This window comes from Homarus americanus, unplaced genomic scaffold (assembly GCF_018991925.1).
Source record: "Homarus americanus isolate GMGI-L3 unplaced genomic scaffold, GMGI_Hamer_2.0 scaffold48354, whole genome shotgun sequence".
Classification (NCBI taxonomy): domain Eukaryota; kingdom Metazoa; phylum Arthropoda; class Malacostraca; order Decapoda; family Nephropidae; genus Homarus; species Homarus americanus.
Window position 1 is genome coordinate 2,950,507 of NW_024723833.1, and position 24,445 is coordinate 2,974,951.

The following is a 24,445-nucleotide window of genomic DNA, read 5'->3' on the forward strand; positions in this document are numbered from 1 at the left end:
ATACTGTACATTGTGCTTCCAATATCTTCCCAGGCAGTAGAATCTCCCCATTTGGTAGCTGCCTAAAACTTTTAGTAATATTACTTTGATACAACATGATAAATTAGACAAACAATGAAAATAAACAAACAAAAGTTATTTACCAAGACCTCTCTGAGAACAGAGGGATGTAGGGGGAAGGAAGGAGGTTGAGATAAGATGGCTATTTATAGCCTGTCTTTGTGTAGGAAGTCGACCACACTAGAAATAATTAATTTTATTATGGTAGTGTTGTGAGGATGTGTGAGTGGTGTGGGGGGTTGTGGTAGTGTTGTGAGGATGTGTATGTGGTGTGGGGGGTTGTGGTAGTGTTGTGAGGATGCTGTAAGAGTAGTGTGGGGGCTTTGTGGTACAGTTGTGAGGATGTGTAAGTGGTGTGGGAGGTTGTGGTAGTGTGAGGATGTGTGAGTGGTGTAGGGGGGGTTGTGGTAGTGTTATGAGGATGCTGTATGAGTAGTGTGGGGGCTTTGTGGTTCAGTTGTGAGGATGTGTGAGTGGTGTGGGGGGTTGTGTGTGTGAGGATTTGTAAGTGGTGTGGGGGAGCAGTGGTAGTGTTAGGAGGATGCGGTATGAGTAGTGTGGGGCTTTGTGGTTTCAGTTGTGAGGATGTGTGAGTGGTGTGGGGGGGTTGTGCAGTGGTAGTGTTAGGAGGATGCGGTATGAGTAGTGTGGGGGCTTTGTGGTTCAGTTGTGAGGATGTGTGAGTGGTGTGGGGGGGTTGTGCAGTGGTAGTGTTAGGAGGATGCGGTATGAGTAGTGTGGGGCTTTGTGGTTCAGTGTGAGGATGTGTGAGTGGTGTGGGGTTGTGCAGTGGTAGTGTTAGGAGGATGCGGTATGAGTAGTGTGGGGGCTTTGTGAAGCAGAGGATGTGTGAGTGGTGTGGGGGGGTTGTGGTAGTGTTGTGAGGATGTGTGAGTGGTGTGGGGGGGTTGTGGTAGTGTTGTGAGGATGCTGTATGAGTAGTGTGGGGGCTTTGTGGTACAGAGGATGTGTGAGTGGTGTGGGGGGTTGTGGTAGTGTTGTGAGGATGCTGTATGAGTAGTGTGGGGGCTTTGTGGTACAGTTGTGAGGATGTGTGAGTGGTGTGGGGGGGTTGTGGTAGTGTTGTGAGGATGCTGTATGAGTAGTGTGGGGGCTTTGTGGTACAGTTGTGAGGATGTGTGAGTGGTGTGGGGGGGTTGTGGGAGTGAGTCATAACCACACACCACCCTCAACACACTACCTCTTTCCTGCATCACCATCCAACACTACCAACGTGCAACACACCTGGTCACCTCTACATTATTAACACCTATACTGGAGTTGATTGGGATCATGTGCTGTGTACATCGATGTATTTCTGCCCGACACTGAATACGTCATCAACCTCTAGGGTCCAGGATAATATTAAGCCCTGGCACGGTGACTCCTCTCTCTTAAAGTGCATTAAGGTGATTGTATTTGGCGTCATCTAATCCCTAACTTCATAATGGAGTTGTCAAGGCTTCACTGTAATTACAATCTCCAGTTTTTTAGTTTCGTTTATTCAACTGGTATTATATCTACAAGAGTTATTTAACCAGACGTGGACATTTCTTTTTGTAAAGTCATATGTAGTATGAAATACAATATTTCAGTATACGAGTGTCATGTTGAGATGGGAGTGGTGACATTAGTGGGGCAGCTAAATGCAATTTTTCAAGAGAATCATGAAAATGGTGGTACAAGCACCAAATTTGGCATGGTAATTCTCTAATGGTTACTAGTCAAGTCTGCCTGATTGGCCATTTAAAAATTCAAGATGGCGACCATTTTTCAAGGTGACCGCCATATTGACCTTCAAAAGTTGATTTTTCTTATAGAAATTGATGTAGTTGGTCAATCTGGGTGATCTTGGTGTCGATATGTATGTTTTCAAGCATGCTTAGATGATTTTTTATAGTTTTAAGTCCATTGTAACATTTTTATCCACATAAAATAACACTATTAGTAAAAAATCTAACAAAAATGAACTTACTAAAAAAAAGTACGGTAAACAGTGGGAACACAGTCCCACCACCGAGACGAGGTAACACTCCCACCACCGATCGTCTCGTGTGAAGCAAGCATATAAATTAAAGAAAATACTTGCAGTGTGTTTAATATGTTACAGTATATTATAAATAAATAAATAAACAAATAAATCGGTAAATCCATTTCAAGTAAATGGAAAAATTTTACTCGACACCGACATTAGTTCCAGTTACCGGTAAATAGCAGACGCTTCAGTGACGTCACTAGTGTTTACACTACACCAGCGGGTAACATTTGATGACATTACTTGAAGTGAATTGGCCTTATTTTAAAAAACCAAGGATGGTTGGTAGAGGACTACTGAGTCAGTGGGTAAGTGTCACATTTGGGGTACTGGTCTTATACAGCGAATAGAGCTCAAAAGCTACTTTTTAAATGGAAATTTGGGGGGGCCGTCTTATGCACCCCGACGCCTTATAGGCCGAGATATACGGTAATAATTATACATAGTAAATAAAAATTTTAATAAAAATACACCAAAATAAAATAATATGATAACATTAATAATAATAATAATAATAATAATAATAATAATAATAATAATAATATATAATAATAAAATTAATAAAAATAACAATAAAACAGGAGTACTGTAATAATAAAATAATAATAATAATAAAGAAATACAAGAATGAAAAAAAGATCAAAAGTGAGAAACACGACCTAGACCTATGAATTACTATTATTATTATAATTTTTATTATATTTTTGCCCCCCCCAGGCCCTGATGTGGGTCAGTGATCTATGCCCGGGTGGTGGGCTAATACACATAAAAAAAAAATAAAAAAAATAACCATTCTGAAAACTGAAAAATTCCAAAATCCGAAATTCCTCTGGCCCCAAGGATTTCGGATAAGGGATTGTCAACCTGTATTTTATTTACCCGATGACTTATTTTTTACTTTCATTTACTGTATTTTGTCATTCTATTTTTCTTTTGTCATAAATTAAGTGATTTTTTTTATGTATATAAGGACTTAGGCTATGATATAGTGGGATTTTAAACATTGTTCTATAAGTACAGTATACTGTACACAGAGCATGTGTTCCGATTTACGTACAAATCTGACTTAAGAACGTCCACAGGAACGGAACCTGTTCATAACCCGGGGAACCCCTGTAGTGAAAATTGTACTAAGATAATGTATGTGAAAGCCAAGCCAAATCTACAATAACTGTTTTTGCCTCTTGTGAAGTCACGAGATATCCATCAAAACTGAAGTTATATCTTTGATTTACAGCCATCAGAGAATCTGATGACTGTATTGAAGTGATTGTCATTTTTGTATTAAAGAAACTCATTAATCATTGATCAGAACCTGTTAAATCCTCCAGTCCTGAGGTCTAACGGCTATGAGTAATTCATCCCATATGTCTTAATCGCTGATTTCACAAGAATTGGGTATGCCAATCTGAGTATTTGTGACCAATTTAATTGATGCATTTCAAGTTTAAAAACTGATTAGATTATAAGGATTAGACCCAAAGTACTAAATTTCATCAGCCAATGTGTACCGTAAATGAGACCGATAAATATGTCTGTAAAATTCCAAACTATGTAACCCTGGGGTATAAAATAGAGGGTTTAGCCATGAGATATCACTTTGAGCACCGTATTCTCTGTGTAACAGGCACTGTATGTGTTGCAGGGCCGGCCGAGAGTCAGTGGCCAGTGCAGGAAGGAAGGAAGGATGTAGTGAGTAAATGGGAATTGAGCCTGAGGAAGCCTACGGGTGCATTGGTGTTTGGGTGTACAGAAGCCAAGACTCAGCTTCAAGCTGGCATAAGCCCTGTGGTAATTCATACTGTATGTATCAGTCTGAAGTATATTATTCTCACTGAAAATATGAATACCGATGAATCCTGTGTTTTAAAGAGTGTTAACAGGTACAGGTGACGAGAGTAAGGTTGTGTCCTGGAGTTGTGAGAAGTGTGTATGTGCCAGAGTATCCCCAGTATTGATAGTAATAATAGTTACGGTACACAAATATCAACCTTGTGACGGATTTTTGGAGAGTGCTATAAAGTATAAGTGGTAATGAAATGAAGCAGTGAAGATTCATTATTTTTGTGTGTTACTCTTGTAAAATGTTACAGTGAGTTGTAGTATTTTCTAATGAAAATTGCTTCTGTTAGATTTAAAGACTTGCTTTTGCTAACCTTGAAATAAGGCCAAGTGGTTCTTGTAATCGGTATCAGGGTTAACGTAAATTTGGCCAAGTCTTGAGTGAACCCCAAGGAGTAGTTCATGTGTTTATGTTCTGTTAAAGTGTTCCTATACTGTACTGTACTCGACTTCATTGCAATAAATAGTCTTAATGTTTTTTGTGCTTTCATTACCACTGCAGTATCTGCCTTTTATTCTCCCTCATAATTTGTGCCATTGAATACATTATAACCCACGAGCCTAACACTCGCCACATTACTACCACCAAAGTGTCATGTTACTACCACATTGGTTAAGAGGTTAATGTTATGTTATACAGTATGTTCTGATAGAAAAACCTGGGTGGTGGCAGCTACCATGAGTACTGAAGATTGTAAAGTAACAGGGGGGTTTCCCAGGTAAGCCCAAGATCAGAATATAACTAGATAAGAGAAAAGTAACAGAAAACAAAAGTACTGTACTTTGAGAAATTGAATTAGAAATTAAAACAGAAACAATTAGAAATAAAAAAAATAACTACCTTAAAGATAATAAATAAAATAAATAAGAAAAGAGACAAAAAAATCCTCCCTCCCCTTCTACAAAGCTCATCAAGCACACAATATTTATGCAGTATTTGCAGTTACTACTAGCTGTTCTAATGATGTGGGCATGATCAGCAAGCAGTTATTCTCCTTCAACATTTTGTTGGTTACTGATAGGCCGAGTGGAAAAAATTGAATGAAACCACATGGCAACATCATTAGGTGGAATGTCAATATACCTGTAAATGGTTTCCAATTAATTTTACTCCCATACGTCACATGCACCAATTATGAATGATAATATGTAGTATACATTTGTCCCAGACACAGTGTGAGGAGTTGGGATTCCTGGGAAAAATATATCCCAGTTAGAGTGAATTGGTTAAGATGTACTTGACCCCATCTCTCCTACAAAGTTTGCCTTCCTTAAGACAAAAAAATTGGTTCATGGCATGTTAGGGTAAGCAGATGGCTACCAACTGACAAACCTGCTCTGCCTAATTAAGGGATAAACTTTTATAAAACTGAATGACAAACCACTCTTGCCTTAAGGCACCATCCAAAACTGTGTCTTCCAAACCAAAAAAGCTCCAAGTGCACTAAATGTCCAGCAATTATCCTTCGAACAAGTAGCGACCAGAAGTGTTTCAATTATAGGTAATAACTGGGGGAAAAAACCTAGCAAGTTGAATAAACTCTGACCAGCCTGAGCCCAAATTAAAATTATCATATATGTCTGTCTCATAATCTCCCAGACAACTGTAACTTGTTTTGTATCCCTTTTTAAGGGCTAAAGTTATTTGCAGAGAAGTAGGCTTATTTTCAGAATATTACCAGAGCCGTGAAAGGTCCAAGTTTCCTTAGGTTCCTAAGCCCCAGTCATTCAGTGGACATATTCATTAGTTGTTATAGACTGGCTTAGGTTACAAAAAGATCTTACACAGCAAATTAGGTTACAAGGTCATAAAAATACCCCTCATCTTCACCCCACACACCAAAAATAAAGGACTGTATTGCAAAAAACTAAATGTCAGGCACTGAAAGGTTAAGTGGTGATAACACTTATCTCTCCAGAACATTCCATGATGAGCGATCAATCTGACAAGAGGAGAATGTGGACAGTTCAGAAAGCAGCAGGGAACTGTGTAAAAGGTACAGCCATGCATCCTCTATTAATGCAGTACAGTACTGTACAGTAGTTAAATGGTTCAGGATGAAGGATAATCTAACTCAGTATTACAGCCCCATGAATCTGGAACCTTCCTGGATTTCAACATAACCAATGACCCAGTAGTTCAAAGCTTTGCTTCAATTTTGATTCACTGGGTGAGGAGCTGTTAACAGTACTTGTGCTGATTCAATGGACCATGTAACCAGCCATTTAAACTTGTTAAGGCCCATTTTGAGCATAGATTCAAACTGGAGGGAGTTTGTATAAGTAGAGCTATTTTTCAGGTTGCCTGCTAACAACCAGTACATTTACATTATATACACTTCCCTGGTTACAGAATACTCACTTTATAGAAAGTCAAGGATATAGAATGCCTTTCATAAGTCCCATTACAAAAATTTTCGGGTTGGGTTAGAGATTTTGTTATTATGGAAGGTAACTAGTGCGGTGTAACAACAGTATTTTAGGAGGATTATGCGTAAGGCAGCTGAGCGCATCCCCTTGTGAGATGCCATCTGTGATTCACTACAGTGTACAGTACAGTGCATGTTTCCCTTATGGAACGTCATTTTCTGTTTACAGAAAATTCGGTTTAAAGATGAGGTCCAGGAATGGAATCTTTCTGTAAACCAGGAGTGTCTGTATAAACAAGCAAAAATAAAATTTTAACTAAGAGAATAAAATTATGGACCCCTTCTAATAAAAAATAAATAAAAAATCATGTGCAAAGAATTAATGGTAATTCCAGTCATGAGAAAATAGGGTAACCTAGCATAGTAGAGCAGTTGTAGCTAAAATTACAAAACTTAAAACTTGTAACTCCAGTAATTTACCTTTTTTTTAGTCGGCACCTTTTTCTCTGAGTTGATTTGCCGCCACCTTCCTCTCCCAAATCCCAGAAGTCAGGATCGGAGTCACTGAAGGTTCCCATGACTTAGCCTTTTAAATTAAATAATTTTTATATTACAATGTACTGAAATACAGAAGAAAATTATAATCACAAGAAGAGAAAAAAATAATTCCCTGTCTAACTTACAGCATAAAAGTATCAGGTCAGATGAATAACATGAGACCCAGCATTCTACACACCACCTCCACTGAGAGACGAGTTTATAAAAAATGGTGACATTACAACAGCTCAGGTCAGGTCAACAACATGAGACCTAGTAATCCCCATCCCACCTACACTTCATATACATTCAAAAGCATTTTTAACCTAAGGCCACTGAAAAATAAATTTATATAACATACTATCAGTTTGGTGCTACTATATCATGTGGTTAACAACGATATCTTTAGTCTAACCTAACCTGATCTAATCTAACCTAATCTTACTTAACCTGACCTAATCTAACTTAACCTGACCAAATCTAACTTAACCTAATCTGAGAGTAGCACCATCAGTTTTGTACTGATCATCACTGAGGTTTATAAAATTTATTTCTCTAATTAGACTTGATTCAACCAGAAGTCTTTCTGTGACAAATGTTGATTTAAACACATTTATACTGTTGTTCCAATCCATGGTATGATTATGTTCCTAATATAAATGAAAACTGCACTGCTTTCTGCTGCTGCTTTAATACAAGTAAACCTCTATTTGTGATGGGGTTAGGTTCCTGAAAACCCAATCGCAGGTCAAAACATCGTAAATCAGGTTCATCATAACATGGAGTTCAATGGGATAGATTCCTGGCCAGTCGGGCACCCAAATGTATCACCGAACAAAAAATCCTACAATACTACAGGTTGACAATCCCTTATCCGAAATTCCGAAAACCTCTGAAAACCGAAAGTTTTTTCGTGGAGCATAACGTACCCCAAGGATTTCGGATAAGGGGTTGTCCACCTATACTAGCACTACAACACAATTAAACAACACTCACCACAACATAATGAACAAGTCTGGTCGCCATCATATGTCCCCATCGAGGATAAGGGTCTTAAGGTGGAGTGGAGACATCAACCTGAGTCCCACACTAACTTTAGGGGGTTTGAAGAGTGGGGACTAGAGGTGAAACCTTCAACTTGGCCTTAAAGATGGTGAGCAAAATGCTTGACAGACATATTTAAAGTTACACTGCTTACTTCAGTCACAAAAACACGACAAAAAACACAATGTCAGGTGGGGGTGGGGTGGGATATTAGTGGTCTCATGCAATGTCAGGTCACCCATTGTCATGGTGGAGGATTAGTGGGTCTCATGACCTGAAGATGTTTTGAATAAGGACAAAAGTTAAGTAGTAAATATAGATATGGCTAACAAAAAAGTGTATAAACTTTTATTCACAACATCTACTTTAATACAATAGTGTTAGAGAAATTTAGTTGGTACCATTACATATATGGAGAGGAGTTTCTGATGATATTATTTTTTACCTATGAGATTTAGTATTGTATATGAAGGGTACAGGTATTAATAAACACAGACATGACCCTTTGTACAATGTAGTGAATGTGTTGCAGTTCCTCTTAAAAAATTCAGGGTCACAAACTTGCAAGCATCTCAAAAACATAGCAGAGGAAATTGACTTTTTAGTTGACTCATGGTGACTCGATTAAAAATGTATAAAACTGTCCACCCGTGTAGGCTTTCTGTACACCTTAAATTTATCATTGTAACCATTTCTCATAAGCATATCAAGACATGGAAGGGAACCATTTATTTCTCTTTCACTTTTGAAGGTAATACTAGGGACAAGGTCATATGTTGGGTGGTAATCTAACCTCAAACAAATCCATAAATTGTACTGTAAATACAGGCTAAAGGACCAGAAAGATAATTACCCATGCTCATGCTAAATACAGTACTGTACCTGTATTTGTTTATAAAACTTTCCATTTGTCCCAAAAACGTAAATGCAGATATGGATGTTAATTTTAATGCGAATGTGGTGTGTTTGGTGTTTTTAATGTACAATATTTTAACCCCACATTTTCCCTCATTATCAAAGCCCTGCCCACTTAGGAAGAATTCATTATCAATGCAAGTGTTGGAATGGTTGTATCTCCTTAAATATGCATTTCTCATGGAAATAAAGGTCATTTTCTTTTATAACCCCATATATAAGCAGAAGAAAAAAACTATTTTAGTAATAAAATTTCCATTATAGCATAAAACGATTTTTTACCTGCATTCAAAACTGTTGCTAGTGTTAAAGGAGATTGTACCTGAAAAAAAGCATTAGCCACAAAATTAAAGGTTGCATTCATTCAAATCACGATGAAAAACATTATAAAAAACTATTTTAGTACGTAATAGAATTTCTGGCTGGGCATAAAACAAATTTTTACCTGTCCCACAACTCCAGCATCCCCGTCAACGTCGCAGACTACCTCACCGGTGTCCCATGGCTCCTTGCAGGCCCACTGATATTCCACAACTTCACTGCTTTCCCTTCAGGTGGCATCCTACTACTGCTGTTTTCCTACTCTTGTTTGCACACATTATGCAATAAATATTTTTTACAACACTGTGTTCAGTACTGTTCTTGCCAAACTAGAACACTAGTCAGTGTTCCTCTTCCAACAAATAGGAATATACATTACAGTGATTCCCCGTTAGCCGGAACAATTGGTGCAGAGCATTTCTGGGAACGAGAGATTTTCCTCATCCCCGGAATTTTCCGAAATTTTTTGAGTAACGGAAAAATGTTCTCGGAAGTTCCAGAAGTTGCCCATTACATCATCTTTCGAACCCGAAAAAATATCCCTCATCCCCGGAATTTTCGGGGTAACAGAAAAATTTTCTCTGAATTTCCAGAAAACGCGCCTGATTTTTATCTCTCAAACCCGGAAAAAACTCCCTCCATCTCAGGAATTTTCCGGGTATTGGGAAAATTTTTTCGGAATTTTCCGGAAATTGTGCCCCTCAGAAAATTGTTCCCAAAGCCGGAATCTTCAGGAAATTCCAGCTTTGGGAACAATTTTCCGAGAGGCTATTGGAGAGTTCCGGGTTTGAGGGATTCCGGCTAACGGAGATATTACTGTACATATTCCAATTTAGCAAGCTGTGATCAGAGGTTGTGAGCTGTACCCTGCCTGGTTCCTGCCACCCATAATATACCTAAGATACTCACCTATTACCTACCCAATAGCACAATTCCTCAGAAAACATGTCTGGGAATCACTGAGATATATACAGTACTGTACTGTATATTCTTTAACTGAAATGTTACTCTGCAATATTACACACATAACTGTCCCGATTATAGCAATTAAGCAAACTATAACCATTAGGTGTGTTCTTATTGTTTGCAATGAATGACATTAGCTGTAATTGGGGAAATAAGGGTTAGTACTGTGGGCGGTAATGGTAGTGTTGGTCATCGTGCATCTTGGGGAGACTGGAGTATTGGATCTTTATCTCCACAAAATGACAACAAACATATCGATATACAGGGTATATCCTATTTTTTTTCTTACTTTTACTTTTATTCTCTTCACCACTGATCGACTTGTCACACTCGGTGCTGTCACAACACTCTCTGGCAGGTTCTTCCAAAAGTTCACAATTCTCATTCCAAAAGAAGTTTGTCCTCACAGTTTTCTGATTTTGTGGCTTCTTCTACCTTGAGCTGTGACCCCTTGTGGGGCGGGCGTCTGCCAGCTCCTGGTATAGACACTCGACTGAGTAGTGTCCTTTGTTATGTTTATACACTTCAATTAGGTCCCCCTTGCCCATCTGTAGTACTGTACAGTATTTCCTTAAAGCTCGCAGTTTTAAAGCCTGCGTCCTTTGGAAACTCACGGATTGCCATAGAAAATAAATTAAATAAATCTGAGGCTGTGTGCCAGGGATCAAGAGGAGTCAATAATACAGGACAGTACAGAACACTATAATTAGCAAGGTGTATTTTGGAAAAATTATATTATTGCAGATTTAATAGCCTACTGTACTGGCAAAGCCAAGTCACTGGCTATATGCTATCATGTTTCTCACTACCACAGCTCACTATCACTTTATGGACCTGTTATCAAACATTTGTTGGAATTATTAATAAAATGAACCTAATTTAATACAAAAGGATATAATTATAAGTATAGGTACCTACAGTATACACATTACAGATACTTATTGGTACTGGGCATTTTCACTAGGTACTGTGCAGTGCAGGGATTGTTTACATCATGTGCACCATATCAGCTGATATTTCAGAAGTACTGTCTTTGCATTGTCAATACCACAACTATCACCATGTGGACCTAATGTCCATACAGTGTTATTTTATGTTTATGTTTATTTAATTACTATGTTATTTCATATTTATTACATTGTCTTATACATAATGTTGTCATACATGTGCATTTAGCTATTTAAATATGTATTTTGCGCACTCCTGGGAATGGCATGAAAATCTCACGGATTTTGCTTTCTCATGGGGTCCATTTTACCTAACCCCGGCAAACTTTAAGGGAATACTGTATAAGCTAGGCAGTTGCAGGCGCTCTAATCTCTCTGGATAACTGAGGTGCCGAAGTGCAGGCACCAGTTTGGTCGCTCTCCTTTGGACATTTTCAATCAACTGACAATCCCTAGCAGCACCAGTAAATAAATCTGTTGACGTGTGATTACTGCACGGCAACAACAGATGTAGATGGTACAGACCTGACCAATACAGAGTTTAGGATGATACATGCTGCAGTAAAGCATGAAGGCTGTTGCTGGTATTGCCCTGACTGCATAGTCAAGGTAAAAGAGGGGATTGCATGCCATAGGGGAACGAGTTCCCTAGGGACGAAAATAGATGAAGCTGGATCCTTGCTGGTTGCCAAACTTGAACAAGTTGGAAAAGAGATCCTTGCTAAGACTGAGGAAGTAGCCGATAGAATGGAGGTGGTAGCAAAGAGGAGTTATGCTGAGGTCTTAACAGGGCCACGGGAGGTGGCGGAGAGTAATGCAGGATCAGAACAGGTTCTACAACAGCTCGGGACTCTGAAGAAGTGTGTAGAAGTGATGGCAACTAGCGGACCTAATGTTAGGGGAGAGGAGGAACAATGGGAATGTTTCCTGTGCAGGAACAATGTAATAGTTTTTGGAGTCCCTGAGAGCCAAGCGGAGGGAACTGAGAGCAGGATAACACACGATAAGATGCAGTTTAAGAATATTTGTATAGAGGTTCTGAATATGCCATCAACCCCTCAGGATGTGAGGAGGCTGGGACAAAAGCAGGGGATAAGCCTCGCCCCCTCAGGATCACACTAGTGAGTGAGGAGAAGAAATGGGAGGTTATTCGGCAGACAAAAAACTTAGCAAGGAGAGAGGCATTTTGGAGTGTATTCATTCACCCAGATCGCACGGTAATGCAGAGGGAACAGCACAAGGAGTTCCTGCAGGGCTTGAAGCAGAAGAGGGCGAGGTCGAGGAAGAACGGGGACTTGAGTAACATGAGTTATATTCAGGGGAGGGTAGTAGAAACAAGTGTGCCGACATAGAGTCAGGGGCAGCAGCGCACCCTCCACCCACTCTACCCCATACCCGTGAGGAGGCACCAGCTTCACCTACCAGACAGGAGGAGGCGAGCGCCGTGTAAACAATGACATTTCTAATCACACCCTGCAAAATACAGTGTACTTAGTAAATGCTGCAGCTTCTGAGAATGAAGGGGAGCCGGAGTTTCTAAAAAAAGAACAGAAACGTTACCGAGAACAAATTCTGGCTTGAATGTCATGTACACTAATACTGACACGTTCCTTGATAAGAGAGAGGAGTTTGAAACACTACTGAAGAAACACCAACCCGAAATTGTAGGAGTTGTAGAACTGTTGTACAAGAACAGGAGAATGGACCCAGAGGAGTGTGAGTTCAATATTGCTGGATATGACTCATTTACAAACCTATCTCAAGAAACTTGCAAGAGGGGTGTGGTTATCTATGCTAGGCAAGAACTTAGAACCAGCCAGGAAAGGGTACAGGGAGAGGATGTTTTTGAAAACAATGGCGACATCGGCTGGAGAAACGAGTTCACCCCAAAGGACTTGAATAAACCCTACTACTCTTTTTACAGAAACTCTGAGAGATAATTTTCTGTTCCAACATGTTAAAGACCTGACACATTACAGAGGGGAGCAAACACCCAAGCCACTAGACCTCATCATAACACACAAGAAGGGTGTGGTGGCCAAATTGGAACATCTAGCCCCAGTTGGCACCAGTCACCATGTAGTGTTCAGGGGTATCCACTGGCCTGACTCACTTAGGCATAAGAACTCAGACACTACGCTGAATATTATAACTAGTAAAGTGACCCACTTGATCGATAAATACATACCCAAGACAAAATCCAGTGCCTCTAGGAATACGAGGGGCCTGTACACATAAACCATGTGGCGGTCGACAAAGTTAAGAAGAAAATCCAGAACTTCGAGACGTGGGTTAGGTCAAACGATGAGCAGGACACGAGGATGTATGCCAGATCCAGGAACCAAGCAAAGCAAGACTGTAGAAGGGCTGAAAAGGAGTACCAGAGGCTGGTTGCAAACGAGGTCAAGTCAAACCCAAAGGCGTTTTACCGCTATGCAAAGTCAAAATTAAAAACGTGAGTAGGAGTATCAGAACTGACGCTTGAAGATGGTACTTATACAGATTTTAACCAGGATAAAGCTGAGGCATTGAACAGCTTCTTTTCCTCGGTGATCACAAGAGAGGATGCGAATAACCTTACTGCATTTGAGGACAAACGGTACGACACAGCACTGACCCACATTGTGTTCACAGATGAGGGTATAAGAAATAAACAGTCAAAGCTAAAGGTCCATAAGAGTCCTGGCCCTGATATGGTGCATCCCATAGTGTTAAGAGAGTTGTGCAACGAGCTTGCCAGGCCCCTGTATATCCTGTTCTGTAAATGCCTGGATGAACAAAAGGTCCCCGGTGATTGGAAAATGGCTTATGTGAGTCCTATCTTCAAGAAGGGCACTCTCACTCCATGAACAACTATAGACTGGTGAGCCTGACCAGCATAGTATGCAAAGTACTTGAGAGCATTATCAGAGATGCCGCGATGGAACATCTACTATGAAACAACCTTGTAAAGGATTGCCAACACGGTTTTATGCCCGGGCGCTCCTGCTTAACACAAATGCTCAAGGTATTGGATATTTGGACCCATATTCTGGAACGGGGTGGTAATATCGACAAAATATACCTAGGTTTTGCCAAGGCTTTTGACAGTGTACCCCACGAAAGGTTGAAAATCAAACTGGAAGGGAACGGAATTCCGGGAAAAGTCCTAGCGTGGATAGTCGATTTTCTACATGACCGCAAGCAGTGTGTGGTGGTTAATGGTACGAAATCATCATCTGTACCTGTCACAAGCGGAGTACCACAGGGTAGTGTATGGGGCCCGCTGTATAGTAGTTTGTTTGTTTCATAAATGACATGCCTGATACTGTACACTCCTACAAACAGATGTTTGCAGATGACGCCAAGTCATTTCGGGAAATAAAAAACCAAGCGGACTGTGAAGAGCTGCAGAAGGATTCTGTGAGCTCCAAAAATGGTTGAAGAAATGGCTGCTGAGATTCAATGTCACGAAGTGTAAGAGGATGCACCTGGGGCGTACCAACGGTAAGGAGGCGTATCATATGTCCCAACGGGATGATGAAACTGCACTATTTGAGATTGAATGTGAGAAGGACCCAGGTGTGTATGTTGACACTGAGCTGAAGTTCTCGGGCTACTGTGAGAAGAAGGTTGCTCAGATACAGCTGCTCCTCGACTTACGACGGGGTTAGGGACCCAAATCCAGGTCATAAGTCAAAAATGCTTAAATAATACATTGCAAATGTAAAATAGGCGTCTCCTTTTCTTCTCAGCACCACAAAACTCTCACTTTTAAGCTTGCCAGCCATTTTAAAGTGAATTACAAACGAAAATTTTGTCAGTACACAGCACAATCACTAACGTTGGGACTCGAAAATACGTAATTTAACAAAATTTTGGTACGACTGAGGCGGTCGTAAGTCGAGTAGTAGCTGTATCTAGACGGTCCGTCCCTCGTAATGATCTTCAAGAGTGAAGTGCTTCCCCATCTGGAGTACTGTCACCCCCGTCTGGTCCCCGAGATATGCTAGGGGCTATCAGCTGGTTGAAAATGTCCAAAGGAGGGCCACCAGACTGGTGCCTGCACTTTGGCACCTCAACTACCCTGAGAGATTGGAGCGCCTGAACTTGCCTAGCTAATACTACAGACAGGCAAGGGGCGACCTAATTGAGGTGTGTAAGCATCTCAAGGGGCACTAATCTGTCGAGTTTCCTTACCTGGAACTGGCGGACGCTCGCCCCAAAAGGTGTCACAGCTCAAGGTTGAAGAAGCCACAAGTACAGAAAACTGTGAGGGCAAACTATTTCGGAGTGAGAGTTGTGAACTCTTGGAACAATCTGCCAGAAAGTGTTGTGACGGCACCGAGTGTTAACTCTTTCAAGACCAGACTTGACCAACACTGAGCAGGTTCGGGTACATTCAGGAGCCGGTGCATGCCCAGTACTTGCCAACAGTGCGTAACAGAGATGTAACCGATCGCCTAAGCGGCTAACGAGCTGATCAGTGGTGAAGAGGATAAAAGTAAAAAATTAAATATTTCTGGGACCAAGCAGGGAAGCACCTCACTCTTGATGATCATTACGAGGAACGGACCGTGTAGATATCTGAACGACCTTCTTATAAGACCTAATAATTTAGTTGCCTGATTCACCTTTCTCTCACAATAGCCCGTGATCATACACACAATACAATACAGTATAGTTAAGGAAAAGGGTAAAGGTGGAGGAAACAGTTATCACCAGAAGGAACTTATTTGTGTTTTCAGTGACAAGTATGCGATGGTGTAGTTTCTGGTGTACAGATGAGGAGGGGACCCATAAACTGGAAAGTGATTTTTAACCTTTTTATAGATCAGGTGAGGTTTTAAAAGGATTCTTTGGTATTAATTTTAATATTTTACCCCACATTTTTTATCAACTTCAAAGTCCTGCCCACTTTGAACAACCAATATTGTTGGTAATTGGGGTGAAATATCGGTTATATAAATTTGCAGTAGAAACTTAATAGAACATGTCTTTTTCTTTTTGCTCTTTCTCCCTATATAAAGAGAAATAGGAAATTCCATGTTAGACCTAAAAATGAAAAAGTAAAGATTCATTTTAGGTTAAATATGGAAATTAATAACAAAATTGTTTTGTGTGTGTGTGTGTGTATTTTGTGTTGTTTCAAAAGAATATGACTTTAATTTTTGTTGGAAATAAGCTGTTATAGAGATGAGTCGGATGGAAACAGTGTCTCGCTCCAAAATATAATTTCCTGTGTGAAATCGAAAAGTCTAAAATACTCTCAAAATATAAATTTGTGCCGGAAACTTAATAATATAAAGTATTTTTCTTTCTTTCTTTTGCTCTTTGTCCCTATACTGTATAAGTAGAAACACGAAGTTCCATGGTAGACCTAAAACAAATTTTAACCCGTAATCTACCCGGCTAATATTGACGAGATAACCACTGCAGCGTTATTTGTTTTCATGTTTCTTTTCTTACTATAATGCTCTGTTTGGTAGATAATTAGGTGCCTGGACACGCACTACTTTGTCTTTCTCGGCGGTGATACCACATCCCAGATGTAAACAACCAATCATATTGATTTATTTCAAAATACTCCATGGCGCTCTCTACTGTGCTCAGCTGGCGCCCCAATCTACGCCTACACTCAGTGTACGTTTATGAGCCGCTAAGTCCAGCTGCTCTCACAGCCACAAAAAACATAAAATCATACCATATCACAGCAAGTTCTTTATGTTTAATATTCTTACGACCCTCCCCCTTTCACTGCTTACCCAGCTTCCACCACTGGTTACCAGCGGTTAGGGTCGTATGTACAGAAGCACTAGATCTCTCTCAAGTGTTGTTGAATTACCACTGGCTGTTCTGCCAGTCCCCGGTAACTTCCCAGTGTACAGATAAAAAACAGGAAGGTAGATTTCCACCAGGTCACAGAAACATACTTGTGCACTGTAGTCTTCTTTAATAAAGACCAATTCTTCATAACACTGTCAACAAGGTAAGGTGTTCACAGTTTGACTCCACACTTTGAATACTGTATACAGTATAGTAAGCACATTACCCCAGTGTACAATTCCTTAGTCTTCTCACTTTATATTAATCACAACAATTCCACAATACTTGCGCAACCAATGTCTTCAGTCGTTCTGCTAGGCATAGTCTTTACACCAAGAACAGGGGCGTGCAACTCACTCCTAGGTAGCACACGCCCGCTTATATACGCCTCGTCAGATGCTTCTCAAACATCCTAAAATAACCCAGTGACACCTGGGAGATTCTAGAACGTTTTACTCTGATCGAGGCTTATAATCATAACAAAAATGATGCAATACATTCTAGAATATTCTTATATAATAAATGCATCAATATATGCTGTACAGGAAAATTTCATTACATTTGCCAAAATAGCTACTGCATGGGACAGAAAACAAACAAAATACCTAGTTTACAAAATTATAATACAAAATTATGCCCCGACATAACAATATGCTGGGGGGTCTGGGGGTGGAGCCCCATGACTAGGAAGTTAGGTTAAGTAGGTTTCTTTGGTTACGTTGGTGCAGTCTTCCAACAACACTTCTGTAGCTTGTTTTTTTATCAAATGAGGTTAGGTTAGGTTAATTTTAAAATATCCACTCTTTAGCGCATTTGCCCAAACTATGATAGTGTCCACTACAAAGCACAGTGAAATTGCAGCATTTTTTAAATAATTTCCTATGAAAAATTTTAAGTGAAGATCTCATTAATAAATACAACCTAACCTAACCTCACTATTAACACCACAGTCTGTCAACACGGCTGCCGTACCCATATCCTGTGCGATTTTTGGCGTACTTATATCCTGTGTTTTTTTCACAGTTGTTGTTTAGGTGATACATAGTAACGGGTAAAAAATAAAAATTAACAAAATCATACAACTACTTTTGATGTTAGTTGTTTCCTACAACATTACTTCACTTTTGTAAAATTTTACTTTCATACAACCACAGAATCATTCTGACTAACTTTTATTCTATACACTTCTACTGCAAGTGAATAGTAATGAACCTAATATAATCTGACCTAATAAACCAAAGAAACCTACCAAACCTTACCTAGCTTCCTAGACAGGGGCTAACCCTCTGCCATATTAAAGAGAAGTAGTACTTATTTTCATATCTGGTACCAATGAAAGCAACTTAGTTGAAGCATCATGGTGTAATTTTAAGTCTTTTGTGGATGTGTGAGCATGCTCGGACTGAGTAGGTCGGTTGTAAAGAAAGTGAGCTATCTACCACATGTACTGGTAATTATTGATGAGCCTCCTCACCCCCCGGTATATTAAACAGAAAGAACTTACAATGAAAGGGTGTAGTTTGAGGTTTTTTCTGGACGTGAGATCATCCGGTAGCATCAGCGCTTATGCAGTCCGGGTGGCGGAGTGATTTGTTATTTAGATGGCGGGAAACACGAGCCACGGCAGCGAGGAAGTGATGAATGATCATTTCCAATCAACAACTGACTTAGCACACAAACCCAGTTCAATTTCACAGTACTGCTGTGAATAATACTTTCTACTTAAAGGAATGATGCCGTGGCCTTTGAAAAACTGAAGGGTCTCGTTGTCTTTATCCCTAAATTCGCAAATTACATCTATATAAGGCCGGCAACAACTTTCACACGTAATGCTGAAAATGAAACTGCCGTGAGGAAAAGACGACTCCTCTCTAGAGTGTGGCCTCATTACCGCTAAGATGACAAAGAAGTGCGCACCTAGGCGCCTAATTATCCACCAAACGAAGTATTTCCACAAAAAATGATTATCATATCAGAAATCACTGATGCAAATAAAGTAAAAAAATAATCAGTAAAACAAATAACTCGTCGGCGGGTCAGTCACCAATATTAACCCACGTACTGACTTGACAGATTTTTCAAGGAGTATTTAAGGTAAATAATTAATTTCTTCACATACAAAGCACATAGAGACTTCATTTGGTAAAATTACAGATTACAGCAGCCAAAGAATCTTAAAAAAAAAGTGTTTTTATCTTGGTTTTTGATGAGAATGGTTCAAATCTGACATTCTCTTCATTGGAATTCACTCATTTTGGATTGGAGGGGGGAGGGGGGCCCTCCCTCTAACAATAATGGGGGAAAGCGTGGGAAATCTGGGTTCTGGGTGGAGGTGAGCCATAACGAGTGATTTGTGATAGAAGCAAATTCCAAAATTGTCTGAATTACAACAAGAAAACATCAGAAAAACACATTAAGCAACAGAAATTCTGTTATTTACGAAAAAATAGTAGAAATAATAGTTCTATCGATTGGGTGTTCTGAATTACCATTACTCTGTGCTTACTAGCTTTTACAATATAACCAAACTTAACCTTACCTAACACCCTAGCCAGGGGCTCCGCCCTTGGAACTCTGGTGGCATTAGTCGGGGGCGGACTCCCTTGTCATCAATTTGCGACGTAAGTGTAATATAAGAAAATGATCCTAGAAAAAATAGTTCTATCAATTGCCGTTTCCTGCAATATTACCCATCATTTTAGTGTCATATGATTAGTTTTCCATGGTGTTTTAACCTGCAATTTCGGTATTATTTTCTTGTAGCACCGTTCATTCCTACCACTAATCTATTATCATATTCGAATAAGACGTCAAATTATAAGATAATTTTCATCTATTACATTACCGGCGGAAATGTGTAATAACAGAGATAGCGCTTCCAAAATATTTTCTATTTTCTTCCATTAATATCCCGCCATTATCGTCTGCTTCTCCTCCAACACTGCGTGTCTCCTGCGTCCCCTTCATAAATCATCCTACGCATGCGTTGCTATACATGTCACACGGCCAATCAAAAGCCTTTTTTATTTTGAAACCAATTAAAATGTTTTTGGGTTTAATTCGCGGTATTTTTGGCCCAATCAAATTCGAGTGTTCTTTTTGGTCTCTCATATTTTGAAATTAAAGTTCAGTTCCGACCATGGAAGTCTGCGATGGGTGTCACTTAAAGTATATGGAGCTGATTGCCAGTTTTTGAAAAAAAAACGAAGAAACTATAGCATTTTTTCGGTCGCATGGTGTTCTTCCAACCTCAGTAAAGTGTACTAAGAGCAAGACTGAATGTAAATATCGCAAAGACCAACATATGTGGCGTTGTGTAAGAATCCCAGAATGCAATGATGAACAAGAACCAGGCCAATAAGGTAAGAAATAGGCGATTCCATCATATGGTGAGAGTCAGTTAAGTTAGGTCAGGTTAGGTTAGGTTAGGTTAGATTAGGTTAGGTTAGGTTAGGTTAGGTTAGGTTAGATTAGGTTAGGTTAGGTTAGGTTAGGTTTGGTTATTGTTTTTCTAGTGTTTTATTGTGTAATTGTTAGTCGCTTAGGCACTTTTTTTTCTCGGGAAATGTCAAACGAAAAAAAATCGCTAAAAAAAAAGGGCTAATTTCCGCCAAAAAGGAAGGTCATATTCGGTCTCAGCACACACAAATACACTAGAAAAATACATTTTTAACTTGCTACAAGTGAACGGTGCTGCAAGAAAAAATTTACCGCATTTTCTTTCATCGTTGATGCCCTGCCCACTACAGGTGATATATGACCCTAGTTAGTGAAAACTAAAAAAATAAATATCCACATTATTATTCACTTGCGACAGAAGTACCGAGTATATACTGTACAGTAGAATGAAAGTTAGTCAGATTGATGAGATACACTTATTGCATGTGTTTAAAACACCATATTCCATGATTGTCTACTTCAAAAAATTTACTCATTTTTATCTCTCTCGTATGTACAATATTCGTTTACCTTACCTCATACTTGAAGGAGGAACTTGATCTTCATGTTCTTCACCTCACTCCCAGTTCATACAGAAGAGACCCTAGCAACGCCTAGCAACGAGACCACCTTGATGTAAACAAACATGACGTTACTTAATAGTTCTATAATGTGTGTATATATATATATATATATATATATATATATATATATATATATATATATATATATATATATATATATATATATATATATATATATGTGTGTGTGTGTGTGTGTGTGTGCTGATAACCACAAGGAAAGAAGAAAACACGAAGTTCCCAAGCGCTTTCGTGTAATTCACATCTTCAGGGGTGAGGACAGTCTGTACTCACCCCTGAAGATGTGAATTACACGAAAGCGCTTGGGAACTTCGTGTTTTCTTCTTTCCTTGTGGTTATCAGCATATACCTAGATCACGCGCACCTACAGTGATTTACTTGCATATATGTGTGTGTGAATGGTTGTAGGAGTATGAGATATTGGTTCACACTCAGGATGGTATGGAGAAAGGAAGCTCACAATGTGCTCACTGTATACATATTGTATTGGATGTACAATGCAGCTTGTTGCTGGGTAGGTAGCATGGTAATAAGCGTTGAGTAGAGAGAGCTGGGTGGTGAGGGTGTAGTGGATTCCTCCCCTACAAGCACCGAACCTTCTCGAATTCCCCAGCCTACGCCTCCACCGCCGCCCACGGAGCGGGGGTCAACTATCTATCCACGCCTACCCCCGCCTTATAAGGCCTGACACCGCTGTGACCACCCTTTTTTCTACCCAGTGCCACCAGCAAGCAACACCTCCTCCGCGCCAGCCGTGCGGCTGCCGTTCCCGCCAGCGACCTTAGCGTCCCTCAAGCCGCGTGCCCTCACTCTGGGCACCCTCACCACCCAGCTCTCTCTACTCAACGCTTATTACCATGCTACCTACCCAGCAACAAGCTGCATTGTACATCCAATACAATATGTATACAGTGAGCACATTGTGAGTTTCCTTTCTCCATACCATCCTGAGTGTGAACCAATATCCCATTCCCCCACAATGGTGCCCGTATCATATGTCCAAACGGGATGAAGAAAATGCACTAGTTGAGACTGTGTGTGAGAAGGACCTAGGTGTGTATGTTGACAAAGAGCTGAAGTTCTCGGGCCATTGTGAGAAGAAGGTAAATCAGGCAAATAAATTATTGGGTCTTATAAGAAGGTCGTTCAGATATCTAGACGGTCCGTCCCTCGTGACGATCTTCAGGAGTGAAGTGCTTCCCCATCTGGTCCCCGAGATATGCTAGGGACTGTCAGTTGGTTGAAAATGTTCAAAGGAGGGCCACCAAACTGGTGCCTGCACTTCGGCACCTCAGCTACCTTGAGAGATTGGAGCGCCTGAACTTGCCTAGCTTATACTACAGATGGGTAAGGGGGTGAGGGTGCCCAGAGTGAGGGCACGCGGCTTGAGGGACGCTAAGGTCCCTGGCAGGAGCGGCAGCCGCACGGCTGGCGCGGAGGTGGTGTTGCTTGCTGGTGGCACTGGGTAGAAAAAAGGGTGGTCACAGCGGTGTCAGGCCTTATAAGGCGGGGGTAGGCGTGGGTAGATAGTTGACCCCCGCTCCGTGGGCGGCGGTGGAGGCGTAGGCTGGGGAATTCGAGAAGGTTCGGTGTTTGTAGGGGAGGAATTCACTACAATACTCCCCTTCCCCTCCAGGGCGCGGCGGGAGGCTGGAGGTTGGCAGGGTTGCGTGCCACATGTGAGGCAGAACGGGCAGTGCATACCACATGTGAGACACGAGGGCGTGAATGAGCCGGCCGCTAGGGGGGACAGCTCTGTCTAGATACACGAGATCTGTGGGAGAAGGAGGGTTGTGGAGGCGATGAATGTTGTGCTTCCCTCGCGACAGGTACAGAGTCCTCAGATGCGCCTGCTGGGGTGTGTGGGCATGGGTCAGGAGCAGGGGCTGCATCAGCAGGAAGAGGATCCATGACAGCAGCAGGGTGCATGACAGCAGCAGGGTCCACGACAGCAGCAGGGTGCAGGACAGTAGCAGGGGGTGCCTGAGGGAGATAAGAGGGGTGTGTGGGTCCGCGTCAGGAGGAGCAGCAGGGGGTACTGCTGGGCCGGGGGCGGCGTTTGAGGCAGGACGGGTGTCTTCGGGTCGGTAGGACGTGGTGCTTGGGGCAGGAAGAGGAGCGGTTGTCTGCTTAGAGTAGCAGAGCTGCTCTAGGGTGCCTAACCTGCTTTGTAGAGACAGTATTGTAGAGCCCATGAGAGCTGCCTCTGCGTGGGTAAGCCAGTCTTCCATGTTGCTTGAAGACTGGGAGAGTGATCAGCTTCACCTCCATCCTGTGTGAGTGCGAATCTCCGGGGGGTCACCATTTATAGGGTTATGTGATATTGGTTCACACTCAGGATGGTATGGAGAAAGGAAACTCATAATGTGCTCACTGTATACATATTGTATTGGATGTACAATGCAGCTTGTTGCTGGGTAGGTAGCATGGTAATAAGCGTTGAGTAGAGAGAGCTGGGTGGTGAGGGTGCCCAGAGTGAGGGCACGCGGCTTGAGGGACGCTAAGGTCGCTGGCAGGAGCGGCAGCCGCACGGCTGGCGCGGAGGTGGTGTTGCTTGCTGGTGGCACTGGGTAGAAAAAAGGGTGGTCACAGCGGTGTCAGGCCTTATAAGGCGGGGGTAGGCGTGGGTAGATAGTTGACCCCCGCTCCGTGGGCGGCGGTGGAGGCGTAGGCTGGGGAATTCGAGAAGGTTCGGTGCTTGTAGGGGAGGAATCCACTACATGGTAATTATATAGGACTAACCCGCGAGCGAAATTGATTGGAAATAATTATAAAAACTCCGGATTTTCATTGTTATATTATAGTGGACACTGTTGTAGTTTGTGGAAATATATATATTTTTTTAATAAACGCTACTTATCATTTGTGGGTTATGAAAAACAGACCTAACCAACCAAACCTACCTAACCTTACCTAACTTCCCCGTTTGTTGTTGTTGTTGAGATTATCAGACCGTAGTCTGAAACGGGCCTTTGCCTGAGGCCGGTGGTTCCGGCTGGAGCTCTTGGAGCAGCCAGACCGGATTGGGGATTTACTTTACTTTTACTTTTATCCTCTTCACCACTGATCGGCTAATATAATGGGGATGGAAGTTGTCCTACCTGCAGATAAGAAAGGATACTGCAGGTTTGCAAGTGTGAGCGAATCCTCGGTCATTGAGCGCTTACCACCAACCCCCAAAAGTGGGGGTTGGTGGTGTAGTGGATTCCTTCCTTACAAACGCCGTGTGTCGCTGACTAGCCGACCCCCTCGAATTCACCAGCCTGCGCCGCCTTACATGACTGAGGTCAACTATTAAGCCACGCCTACCTCCGCTATATAAGACCTCACCTCGTGGTGACCTATCTCTTTCTACCTACAGCCACCAGCAAGCAGCACCTGCCTGGGGCTCCTGCTCCAGCCGGCGACCATGGCGACCCACAAGCTGGTCCTCCTCTGAGCACCCTCACCAACCAGCTCTCTCTACTCAACGCTTGTAACCATGCTGCCTTCCCAGCACCAAGCTGAATTGTACATCCAATACAACATGTATACAGAGAGCACATTGTGAGTTTACTTTCTCCA

General features: G+C 41.3%; 1 protein-coding gene across 3 annotated transcripts in view; it reads right to left on the reverse strand.

The window, feature by feature from the left end:
* The window catches only part of LOC121863742 (tetratricopeptide repeat protein 23-like), a 92,063-nt gene extending 71,153 nt beyond the window's left edge, over nt 1–20,910 (reverse strand). Inside the window, exons 1-3 of one of the 3 annotated variants that reach the window (XM_042362507.1) lie at nt 20,816–20,909; nt 7,840–7,986; nt 6,787–6,892 (exon numbers count right to left, since the gene is read on the reverse strand). In XM_042362507.1, the coding sequence (XP_042218441.1) occupies nt 6,787–6,884 (98 nt within the window). In that variant the 5' untranslated portion in view covers nt 6,885–6,892; nt 7,840–7,986; nt 20,816–20,909. Of the gene's footprint in view, nt 1–6,786; nt 6,893–7,839; nt 7,987–20,815 lie in introns of all 3 variants that reach the window. The other 2 variants (XM_042362508.1, XM_042362506.1) reach the window with 2 other exon arrangements.
* Between the last annotated feature and the right edge of the window lie 3,535 nt (nt 20,911–24,445).